Source organism: Notolepis coatsorum (assembly GCF_963971535.1).
Source record: "Notolepis coatsorum genome assembly, chromosome: 8".
Lineage (NCBI taxonomy): Eukaryota > Metazoa > Chordata > Actinopteri > Aulopiformes > Paralepididae > Notolepis > Notolepis coatsorum.
In genome coordinates this window covers 47,220,811-47,233,749 of record NC_140172.1, presented here as the reverse complement: position 1 = coordinate 47,233,749, position 12,939 = coordinate 47,220,811, and the positions used below count along the sequence as shown (strand labels likewise).

General features: G+C 53.0%; 1 protein-coding gene across 1 annotated transcript; it reads left to right on the top strand.

Annotated features, from left to right (window-relative positions):
• Nucleotides 1-206: 206 nt before the first annotated feature.
• On the top strand, nt 207-1,157 carry LOC311233440 (olfactory receptor 10G4-like; the record flags this gene model as incomplete). Its single annotated transcript, XM_084320408.1, has 1 exon — nt 207-1,157. One exon carries the CDS (start codon nt 207-209, stop codon nt 1,155-1,157), a length of 951 nt encoding a protein of 316 aa, XP_084176534.1.
• Nucleotides 1,158-12,939: the final 11,782 nt, after the last annotated feature.

Here is a 12,939-nt window from a genome sequence, read left to right as displayed (position 1 = left end):
CACCACCCTTACCTCATGCCACGTACGTCTTATAAGTGGACACTTTTCGACTGTTGCCTATTCATTTCTCTGCTATTGTTTAGGTCGGGGCCACTGTGATGCAAGTGCTTCTCTGATATTAACATATATGCCTAATATAACTGTGTCATAATTACGGTGACTGTACTACAACCTTAGAATTTAACACTGTGTTCGGATGCTTGAGGATGTCTTCTGTGAATTTTTCAGGGCAGAATGTAGCAGAGTTCACCATCACAGGCTTTGACCACCTGCCCCATCAGAAGGTATTGGGCTTCATTATCCTGCTTACCTACTCCTTGGTGCTGCTGTGCAGTGCCACCAACATCTGCATCATTTCCACAGACAGGCGTTTGCATCGGCCGATGTACCTGTTGATCTGCAACCTGGCCGTCGTAGATATCATGTTCACCACCAGTGCCAGCACCACCATGATCTCAGCATTGCTGATTCAGGACAAAACGATTTCCTACTACTCCTGCATTTCACGTGTGTTCTTCTACCACCTGGGAGACATTACAGAATGTCTGGCTCTGTCCCTCATGGCCCTGGACCGCACCGTTGCCATCAGCAATCCACTCAGATACACCAGCATCCTGACTAACCCTCGCATCTTCATGTTGATCATTCTGTCCTGGCTCACAGGCTTTGCCTGGATGGGGAAATTGACTGAAGTGGCAGGCAGCCTACCGTACTGCCAGCCTGTTATCAGATATGTGTTCTGTGACTATCCAGCTATGATTCGAGCTGCTTGTGTGAACCCTGAACCTTACTTCCAGCTCCCCACTATCCTGTGTCTGTGGCTGTATGCGGTACAATGTCCCTTGATCTTGCTGTCATATGTGAAGATCGTCTACACGGTGCTGAGGCTGCCGAACAATGAGAACAGGGCTCAGTTGTTCAACACAGTGTTCTGCCATGTTATCACTGTGGCCTCTTTCTACTGTCCAAAGATGGTCCATGCGCTGATAACCAGGATAGGACTGGAACTGACCCTGACACAGAGGAATGGCATGCTGATAAGCTCTACTTTGTTGCCCTCACTTATCAACCCAACAGTGTACTGTCTGAGGATGAAAGAGATCAGGAACAGACTACTAATGGTAGTGTCCAAAAACAATGTTGCACCTTTGAAGTGAATCAATTAGCTCAATGTTGTACACAATGAAAAACATAGCAGACAATCCTTGCTTTTTGGTAATCTGAGTCAGTGAGATAACATTTGACTAAATATTAGATGTCTCTCAAATTTGTCTTCCATCACATCACCTGCAACTCCCACATTTCACATGCTAGATGAGGAATTGTGAATTTTACTTAAGTAGCATGGCATATACTGTATCTATGCTCTTTTAAAAATGTAAAAAATACAGTAGTTGCCATCATTTTGCCGATGCTATGAAGGTTTGGGTGATGTTCGAATTGCCACCTCAAAGGAGGCCTCAATAGCATTTCCCACAGCATCTATAATATAAGGTGAAAACCATGAAAATGTTCATAACTAAATGAGTTTGAAGACTTGCCATTGTTGTGGAAATGTATAATTTAAAGCCTGATCCAGAATTATTCCGACTACATATGTAAATGTTTGGTTATTAAGTTTATAGATGTACTGTACAATATGTTTTTGTGAACATTAACCCATTGTAACTCAGAATATATCTGTTTTTCTCCTTTAATTGTATTTATTTATTTTGAATACTTTTTCTTTTACAAACATTACCAAAATAAACTATTAAAAAATACAGAGTATACAATTGAAAATTAATTAACCTGTTTTTAGTCTTGGTATCAAGACCTCAGTCAATTATTGGAAGAATGAAAACACGTCCCTAATTTTACAGTACTTCATTCATACTTTATTCTCTATGCTTCCAAACACTACACAGTGTTGACTATATCTGGTAGCCTATTAGCTCCATCAAAAGTGAAGAAATAAACCTTCCAACAACTTGAAAACGGTCTTATTCACATGTTGTCAGGGACGTAGGTTTGCAAGCCTTTCTTTGCACTAATTTGAATGTAAAACTTTGATGAAACTAACATTATACAGGTTATATATTCATACTGGCCAATCACGTCTCGCTCTGCCATTATGAGATGTCATCTCATGCACCTATTGTGCATGTGAAAAAGTTGCACATGCACGTCACTTGCACGTGACCACGCCTACTCCCGTGTGTGCCTACAAGACACAGGAAGTGGTCACGTCCACGACCTTCTGCGTCTTTTTCCAGCGTGAGATTGTTCATATGCATTTCAACCAGTGGAAATTGCGAGAACAGCGCGCGTGGCCGGGCACACCGAGCTCAGACTTCAGAGCGGCGAAAGTGCACGGAGGAGAATGTAGCACATTTACATTGGAACAGCTGCAGGGTCATAACAGTTTCCTTTCGTTTTCTTGTGCGCCCAATAACGTTAACCAAATGAAACCAATGGAAAGAAACACACACGCGTCGCCGACACACACACACACGCGCGCGCCAACAAACACATCAACATTCTCCCCCGCCGGACTCACAGGCACAATCAAATAAAAAGAAGAAACATACTTTTCCGGACAGATCATCTGAGCTCCACTGTGTTTAAATTCAAATAATCCTCTGCCATTGTTGTGATATGTCATCTGTTCTCTAGTATTCAGTCTGGTCGTGAAGTAAAATTCTCTCTGGAAGTGAAACTGAAACTTAGCAAGGATAAGTTTAAAGGGGCAGTAAGCAAGTGGATGCCTGAACACAGAATGACACCAGTATCACTAATTACCACGGCAAGCCTATAGAAAATTATTCTATTTAATAATTATTATTATAATAATTATCATAAATATAATATATAAATTTAACAAAAAAAAACAAAAAAATCTATATTAATAATAATAATTATAAATATTTTTTTTCTGTTGTACCGAACTCGTACCGAACCGTGACCCCAATACCGAGGTACCTACCGAACCGTGGCTTCTGTGTACCGTTACACCCCTACTTCTCATGGAGACAGGGGCTGACACCCAGCTGCTAGCTAGGCCTGGGTCTGTCTATGAGAATAATAATAATAATAATAATAATAATGCAGGACCTGTTCAGAGGTCTTTAATTGGCATGCAACTATCCTCAATGTTTTAGCGGTTAGCACACACGGTTACACACACACACACACCGGAACACACACGCATGCATTGTTCTTTGTAGGATCGCAGATGCGATTCATCTCTGCGATTAACCCATCCCGTCGTCCTTCCCCCCAAGGGCAGCTGGGAGCAGACAGGCGTCGGCGAGGGCCGCGCCAGGGGACCAATCCAAGTGCTCCTGCCCGTCTTCGTCAAGGACGCCACAGCGTTAGCGATCTGTTGTTGTGCATGTTTTTCCATTGGGTTTATCTTATCGGGGGGAAACCCTTGCGAACACGGGGAGAACATGCAAACTCCACACAGAAAGGCCTGGGAGATACCCCACCTGGGTACCTGGGATCATGGAAACCTGGTCCCCAAGCGAGAATCGAACCCTGGACCTTCTTGCTGTGAGGCGACAGTGTTAACCACTACACCACCGTGCCGCTGTACTGTCAGGAGGCTCCCGCACCACACGTCCTGCGTCATGTGTTTGGTGAGCCTGGTGTTGTATCTGACGACAGAGCAGGGTTACCTGTATCTAAAAAAAATTGTCAGAGGGGGAACTCTAGGCCCAGGAGGTCGCAGCGTGGGTTCCCCCAGCCCCGCCCTCGCCAGGCCGGGTATTACGTTAGTGCCTCCCCCGTCCGGACTTCCGATCCCACGGTGGTCAGTCAGGCACGCGTAATTTGGGTGGTAGTAATATCACTACAGGGCTACGGTGTGTAGGGACTCACCCTATCGGGCAGCATGGGGACCACACACCATGCATGTCCAGCCGCAGAGCAGGCTGTCCCCAGCAAGCTAAGCCGGGAAGATGCTCAGCGGGGGAACTGCCTCATTCACCGGGGGTGATGAGCGCTCCCCCCGTATCAGACCACCCCTTTTTGTCGGGGTCCCCCTTGGGTGCGATTGCCTCGTTGGTAGAGTCAGGGTGCGATATCCCGACTCCGCGAGACACCTTGCTCGCGCGGTTGGCGAAACCAGGGTTTGCAATGCACAGCGGGAGGGACCGGGCCACCTGTCTACGATTCTTAGCAAACCGGCGGCAGTTGGCGGCGGGGGCGCTTTGGGATTTTGACCACGTATGGCTACAGTAGTGCCATATGTCGGTGTGGATGGAGAGAGCGCTGAGGGCAGGCCTTGTGTTACAGTTTGCACACCACCACTCTCCGTTTTGGGGTTTGGTACAGACTCTATTGTCAGAGTCCGCGGCAGTGACAGCCCTGGCCGAAGATATTCGTTCTCTGGTGGCGAAGCAGGCCATCGTCATGGTCCCATGGGAGGACGTGATGAGTGGCGTTTACTCCCGATATTCTCTGGTGCCCGAGAAGTCGGGGGGGGGGTGTCAGACCCATACTGGACCTGTCCCATGGAAGGTTCAGAATGTTGACCGTCAAACACCTGTTAAGTGCTGTCAGAGTGGGAGACTGGTTCACCTCCATAGACCTGAAGGATGCGTATTTTCACATCCCGATCTCCCCTCCTCGCAGGAAATACCTACGCTTCCTGTTTCAGGGCATAGCCGTTCGGCTCCTTGCATCTTCACCAAGTGCGTGGAGACCGCGCTGGGGCCTCTGCGTCGTCAGGGGATACGAATTGTATTCTACCCTAGACGACGTTCTGGTCCTCAGCCGGTCAGAGGAGATCGCCAGGTCTCATACCAGGCAGGTGGTGGTGGAATTCCTCACCAGCCTGGGTTTTGCTGTGAACTGGAAGAAGAATACTCCTCTTCCCAGTCAACAGGTGGAGTACTTGGGCTTAATTCTAAGCTCAAGGTCTATTTGGGCATCCCTCTCAGAGCGGCGGCGAGAGGATATTCTTGGCGCGCTCGGGAGGTTCCGTCCTGGCAGGACGGTTACGGCGCTGTCCGTGATGCGCCTGCTCGGTATGATGGCATCTGCTCAAGCTGTGGTCCCTCTTGGCCTCCTCTTCATGAGGAGGATACAAAGGTGGGTTTTTCAGTATGAAAATAGACCTTGTGAGAGTCAAGTGGAAGCAGCTGAAGGTTCCCATGTCAGTACTGGGGGACCTCGCCCACTGGCCCATGGGCAGCAGGCTGTCACATGTCATGGTCTTCACCGACGCCTCCCTCACGGGATGGGGGGGACGTGTCGGACTGACGCAGTAGGGGGCAGCTGGCAAGGACCATGCTGCCCGGTCTGCACTATATATCAATGTGTTGGAATTGAAGACAGTGCTTCTAGTCCTCAGACAGCTCAGCCATCATGTGATGGGCGAGCATGTTCTGATCAGGACGGACAGCACGACGTCGGCGTCGTATATCAACAGACAGGGAGGAGTACGCTCCCCCCGTCTCCACCGGGCGGTGGCCGATTCGGTCCGTGGCCGCCCGGGATTCTGTATGCATTCCCCCTTACACCTGATAGCTCAGCTGTTGGAGCGGGTACGTCAGGAGCGCAGGACTTTGATCCTGGTCGCGCCAGACCGGGGCACAGCTGTGTGGTTCCCGGCCCTGATTCAGCTCTTGCTGGCCCCGTCGTGGCCTGTTCCGTGGTCACCACAGGCCCTCTCTCAGGCACGCGTAACACTGTTTCTGCCTCCTGTTCTGGGGCAGCTTCTAATGGCTTGGCTGCTGAAAGGGTGAATCTGGAGGGGATGCGTCTTAACTCTACTTTGGTTAACACCATCCAGAACGCGCGCGCTCCGTCCACTACCGCGGTTTACGCAGGGAAGTGGCATATGGTTTGAGAGTGGTGTGAGGTTGGGGGCCTGGACCCGGTGTCATGCCCCCTGGACTCGGTTCTGTCCTTCCTCCAGTCTATCCTGGATAGGCGGTCGGCCTCGACAGTGAAGGTATACGCCGCAGCTATATCTTCTTGTCATGTGGGCTTTGAGGGCAGAACACTGTTCAGCCACCCTCTTGTGAGACGTTTCCTGCTTGGCGCACGGCGTCTCAAGCCTGTGGAATGTGCTCTGTCTCCGAGTCTGGACCTCCAACTGTTCCTGGAAAGGCTGTTGGGGGCCCCGTTTGAGCCTCTTGAGCAGGCGCCATTGGATCATCTGTCTTTAAGACCGCATACTTTTTGGCCATCACCTCCGCTAAACGCGTGGGTGAGAGCTGTGTGCTCTCTCGGTGCGGTCAGAGTACCTGTCTATTCGGGCCGATAGCAGTGCGACTCTGAGGCCTAATCCGGCCTTCGTGCCAAGGAATATCCGGAGCTCTTATCACTCCAGGGATATTGTGCTTCAGGCGTTTCACCCTCCTCCTCACACTAGTGAGTTGGAGGCGAGCCTTCACCTGTTGTGTCCTGACCGTGCGCCGAAGGTTTACCTTAGTCGCACGCAGGATCTCAGGGCTACCGATCAACTGTTGTTTGTTACGGTGGCTCTCACGTGGGTAAGGCTCTGTCCAAGCAACGCCTGTCACATTGGTTGTGCGAGGGAGTGGTGGCCTCCGCTGCCCTGTTTGGCGGGGCCTCGTGGAGGACATCTGCGCTGCCTCCTGGTCGTCCCAGGGCCCTTTTGTCAGGTTTTACCTCATGGACATGACTGGGGGCTCTGTCTCCCGGGCGGTCCTGAGGTCCGGGACCTCTCCTGCATCCCGCCATTAGGTGGGCTAGCAGGTGTGTGTGGTTGTGGACCGCGGAGTGCTATGTCACACGTGGTCCTGCTTGCACTGTGCGTTCTAGGGTGACTGGTTTCCTTTTTCGAACATCGGTTGTAGTTGACTGCTTCCCCCCCTTCGTTAGGACGGGCGGGTGGACAGGACTCCCCTCCTCCCTGGCAGGGGCTTATGGGCCCTCAGGGGGTGCATTTGACGCATCCGCTCTGCCCCTTTTGATCTAATAATGGCCAGTATTAATATATAACGAAGGTTATCCTATAACCCTAGTTATATGAATACTGGCTGAGCGTCTCGCTCTTCAGCGCCCCGAGGACCCTTGGATGTTTTTCACGCATGGAATTCAGACTTGGAAGGGCGTGGACGTGACCACTTCCTGTGTCTTGTAGGCACACACGGGAGTAGGCGTGGTCCAGGGACGTGGCAAGGGGGGGTGCTGCGGGGGCTGCACCACCCCCACCTGGCAGGGAGTTGTAACTGCAAGGTTGTTTTGGCTTTTATTCCATTGTAATACCGTATCCGACCTACTCAATGTCACTGCAGCAGCACTGCAGATTTACCCTACTCTTAGAATTCGGAAAAGATCCTCATAGGGGCGCTGTCTCGATAATGCAGTGTTCCCTGTTATACAGACCGGTGTTTTAGGCATATAAACAAAGGGATCCCGAACGCGGAACTGAAAGTGGGTTAGGGAAAATCTTTATGCTACCGGGCTGCACCGGGCAGAAAATATTATTGATGCCAAGACGAAACGTTGCATTTTGCTGCATTAAGGTAGGACAATGATGGTTAATCTATTATTGGATGCTTTCATTTGAACACTTAATTTGCACTGCTGCGCGCTCATTGCCTCCTCTTCAGCGCAACCCGCCGCCTATGACGTTAATATCTCAGCACCCCCAATGCTGACTGAGTTCCCGCGGCTCTGGCGTGGTCACGTGCAAGTGACGTGCATGTGCAACTTTTTCACGTGCACAATAGGTGCATGAGATGACATCTCATAATGGCAGAGCGAGACGCTCAGCCAGTATTCATATAACTAGGGTTATAGGATAACCTTCGTTACAGTTAGACATTTAGCAGACGCAAACAATTATCAAGAAAAATTATATTATTCCCTATTGTTGGAGAACTTCAAACATACTTGCTGCTAATAAAAATTCCCTCTATTGCTGATGAAGTGCTCATGAGAGTGAGTAACGTGACCAACGAGTGGGCGGCTGCCATTACTGGTGTGCATTGGGCCTGGCCTATAATACGGGAAACACACACCGAGCCGAACCGTTTCAGTGTGTACCGTACCGTACCGAACGGCTGTGTAGTGTACCTGTGAGGTTCGCCTTTCCCTTGACCTTTAATTCCCTGTCTCCTCACCTCACTAGCCCCCACCCTCGCGTTCGTTTACTCTCGTTTGCTCTTCAGCAGCCACACCCTTGGACTACCTGTCATTATGTGTTTGATTGGTCTGGTGCCGAACACACACTTCTAGTTCGAGTATCAATTACCATCACGCACCTGATGTGTATTCTAATTAGTGCCCCTGTGGGCTTTAAGTACCTCGCTCTTCCCCTCAGTCCTGGTCGGGTCGTTCCGTATCATATCTCTATCACCAAGACACCTACGGGAGGTTCTCTGTCTGTAGGCTCCTACGGGAGTTTCTGTTTCTGTCTTTATGCTGTTTTCATCTCCGGCGTGAGATGCGCTCAAGCCTTCGCCTCCTGTCGCCGTTTGCCTGGAGGGAGACACTGAACTGCGCTCTCTAATCCTCTACGGGAGGTATTCCAGTGTTCCACTCCAGACCTCCGAGCCAGACGCGCTCTTCACTCCAGACGCGCATCCAGACGCGCATCCAGACCTCCGAGCCAGACGCGCTCTTCACTCCAGACGCGCATCCAGACGCGTATCCAGACCTCCGAGCCAGACGCACTCTTCACTCCAGACGCGCATCCAGACGCGCATCCAGACCTCCGAGCCAGACGCGCTCTTCACTCCAGACGCGCATCCAGACGCGCATCCAGACTCCGCGCCAGACGCGCTCTTCACTCCAGACGCGCATCCAGACGCGCATCCAGACCTCCGAGCCAGACGCGCTCTTCACTCCAGACGCGCATCCAGACGCGCATCCAGACCTCCGAGCCAGACGCGCTCTTCACTCCAGACGCGCATCCAGACGCGCATCCAGACCTCCGAGCCAGATGCGCTCTTCACTCCAGACGTGCATCCAGACGCGCATCCAGACCTCCGAGCCAGACGCGCTCTTCACTCCAGACGCGCATCCAGACGCGCATCCAGACCTCCGCGCCAGATGCGCTCTCCGTACCGGCGCGTACTCCAAGCAGACGCGCACCACTCAGACCTCCGCGCCAGATGCGCTCTCCGTACCGGCGCGTACTCCAAGCAGACGCGCACCACTCAGACCTCCGCGCCAGATGCGCTCTCCATACCGGCGCGTACTCCAAGCAGACGCGCACCACTCAGACCTCCGCGCCTGATGCGCTCTCTGAGCCGGCGCTCTCTCCTCCAGACGTCTAGCCTGCGCCCTCCTATCCCTGTAAGCAGCTCTGACCCTCGCCCTGTTCCAAGGCCAGAACCCTGTTTTCTCTGTCCCTGTCCCCAGCCCGCCTCCGCGGGCCTCTGTCCCTGTTTTCCCCTCTCTAGTCCCCTAGTCCTCCCTGTCCAGTCCTTCTAGTCCTCCTAGTCCTCCCTGTCCCCAGCCCGCCTCCGCGGGCCTCTGTCCCTGTTTCCCCTCTCTAGTCCTCCTAGTCCTCCCTGTCCCCAGCCCGCCTCCGCGGGCCTCTGTCCCTGTTTCCCCTCTCTAGTTCCTCCTAGTCCTCCCTGTCCAGTCCTCCTAGTCCTCCCTGTTCCTGCTCTGTTCCCTTGCCCTGGCCCTGTCCGTTAGCCTTTCCCTTAGCCTTCCCCTTAGCCAGCTCGCCTCTTAAAGGCACTGTGCCTTTTTCCCTATTCTTGTTTTCCTGTGATTTGTGTTCTCCCTTAAAGGGACAGTGCCGTTTTCTGTTGTTTTCAATAAATGCCCAGTTCTTGGCTTACTCTCATACCTGTCTTGTGTTGTGCGATTGGGGTCGGTTACAAACCATAACAGTACGACCCGACCAGTCGACAACCCCAGCCAGCACAGATGGTGTATGTTGAGTTTGCCTTTTTTTTTTTTTTTTTTTTTTTTTTTTTCCTGTTAGTTCCTCTGTTGACTCCCCTGTTTAGCCTGTTAGTCTCCCCTGTTAGCTTCCCTGTTAGCTTCCCTGTTAGCTCCCCTGTTAGCCCTGTTAGCTTCCCTGTTAGCCCTGTTAGCTCCCCTGTTAGCTTGTTAGTCTCCCCTGTTAGCTCCCCTGTTTAGCCTGTTAGTCTTTCCTGTTAGCCCTGTTAGCTTCCCTGTTAGCCTCGTTAGCTCCCCTGCAGCTTGTTAGGCCTCTACTACCAGCATGGCCCCAGTCTTCTAGCTTAGCCCCGGCTGTTAGCACAGCCTCTATGTTAATGCAGCCCTTGCAGCTAGCATAGGCCCTGTAGCTAGCCATGCCCAGGCAGCTAACCCGGTCCCTCTGCATGGCCTCCACTTTTTGTGTAGTTTTCCCACTGCTAGGACTGCCCTTTCAGCTAGCAAGGTCAGTTTTCCCACTGCTAGGACTGCCCTTTCAGCTAGCAAGGTCAGTTTTTTCCCACTGCTAGGACTGCCCTTTCAGCTAGCAAGGTCAGTTTTTTTCCCACTGCTAGGACTGCCCTTTCAGCTAGCAAGGTCAGTTTTCCCACTGCTAGGACTGCCCTTTCAGCTAGCAAGGTCAGTTCTCCCACTGCTAGGACTGCCCCTTCAGCTAGCAAGGTCAGTTTTCTCCCTCTGCTAGGACTGCCCCTTCAGCTAGCAAGGTCAGTTTGCTCCCACTGCTAGGACTGCCCCTTCAGCTAGCAAGGTCAGTTTTCTCTCACTGCTAGGACTGCCCCTTCAGCTAGCAAGGTCAGTTTTCCCCACTGCTAGGACTGCCCCTTCAGCTAGCAAGGTCAGTTCCCCACAGCTAGGACTGTCCTTCCAGCTAGCTTGTTCTCTCATGCTGGTCCAGCCCTGTCTGCCAGCCTAGCTCCGGCAGCTAGCGCAGCCTCTATGTTAATGTAGCAGTACAGCTAGCACAGGCCCTGTAGCTATCAGTGCCCTGGCAGCTACCCTTTCCCTCTGCTAGCCCCTTCCCTGTTCCCCTCTCCAGTGCCCCTGTTCCAGCCCTGTCTGCTAGCCTAGCTCCGGCAGCTAGCGCAGCCTCTATGTTAATGTAGCAGTACAGCTAGCATAGGCCCTGTAGCTATCTGTGCCCTGGCAGCTACCCTTTCCCTCTGCTAGCCCCTTCCCGGTGCTCCTCATAGTTACCCCTCAGCTCCTCTAGTTACCCCTTCGGCTACCCTAGTTACCCCTCTGCTACCCTGGTTACCCCTCAGCTACCCTGTTCCTTTGCTAGCCCCACTTTTGTTGTAGCTTCCCCTGCTAGCATGGCCCAGTACTTTTTGTTTGTTGCCTTGTTTTGTCCCCTGCCACTCTGTCTGTATTTTTGGGTCGCCCGGTGGCTCCCGTGGAGGGGGGAGTACTGTGAGGTTCGCCTTTCCCTTGACCTTTAATTCCCTGTCTCCTCACCTCACTAGCCCCCACCCTCGCGTTCGTTTACTCTCGTTTGCTCTTCAGCAGCCACACCCTTGGACTACCTGTCATTATGTGTTTGATTGGTCTGGTGCCGAACACACACTTCTAGTTCGAGTATCAATTACCATCACGCACCTGATGTGTATTCTAATTAGTGCCCCTGTGGGCTTTAAGTACCTCGCTCTTCCCCTCAGTCCTGGTCGGGTCGTTCCGTATCATACCTCTATCACCAAGACACCTACGGGAGGTTCTCTGTCTGTAGGCTCCTACGGGAGTTTCTGTTTCTGTCTTTATGCTGTTTTCATCTCCGGCGTGAGATGCGCTCAAGCCTTTGCCTCCTGTCGCCGTTTGCCTGGAGGGAGACACTGAACTGCGCTCTCTAATCCTCTACGGGAGGTATTCCAGTGTTCCACTCCAGACCTCCGAGCCAGACGCGCTCTTCACTCCAGACGCGCATCCAGACGCGCATCCAGACCTCCGAGCCAGACGCGCTCTTCACTCCAGACGCGCATCCAGACGCGCATCCAGACCTCCGAGCCAGACGCACTCTTCACTCCAGACACGCATCCAGACGCGCATCCAGACCTCCGAGCCAGACGCGCTCTTCACTCCAGACGCGCATCCAGACGCGCATCCAGACTCCGCGCCAGACGCGCTCTTCACTCCAGACGCGCATCCAGACGCGCATCCAGACCTCCGAGCCAGACGCGCTCTTCACTCCAGACGCGCATCCAGACGCGCATCCAGACCTCCGAGCCAGACGCGCTCTTCACTCCAGACGCGCATCCAGACGCGCATCCAGACCTCCGAGCCAGACGCGCTCTTCACTCCAGACGCGCATCCAGACGCGCATCCAGACCTCCGAGCCAGACGCGCTCTTCACTTCAGACGCGCATCCAGACGCGCATCCAGACCTCCGCGCCAGATGCGCTCTCCGTACCGGCGCGTACTCCAAGCAGACGCGCACCACTCAGACCTCCGCGCCAGATGCGCTCTCCGTACCGGCGCGTACTCCAAGCAGACGCGCACCACTCAGACCTCCGCGCCAGATGCGCTCTCCGTACCGGCGCGTACTCCAAGCAGACACGCACCACTCAGACCTCCGCGCCTGATGCGCTCTCCGAGCCGGCGCTCTCTCCTCCAGACGTCTAGCCTGCGCCCTCCTATCCCTGTAAGCAGCTCTGACCCTCGCCCTGTTCCAAGGCCAGAACCCTGTTTTCTCTGTCCCTGTCCCCAGCCCGCCTCCGCGGGCCTCTGTCCCTGTTTTCCCCTCTCTAGTCCCCTAGTCCTCCCTGTCCAGTCCTTCTAGTCCTCCTAGTCCTCCCTGTCCCCAGCCCGCCTCCGCGGGCCTCTGTCCCTGTTTCCCCTCTCTAGTCCTCCTAGTCCTCCCTGTCCCCAGCCCGCCTCCGCGGGCCTCTGTCCCTGTTTCCCCTCTCTAGTTCCTCCTAGTCCTCCCTGTCCAGTCCTCCTAGTCCTCCCTGTTCCTGCCCTGTTCCCTTGCCCTGGCCCTGTCCGTTAGCCTTTCCCTTAGCCTTCTGGGTTGTTTTAACTTACACAAGTTCGTATAAAATGTAAGTGATTATAGTATGATATTTG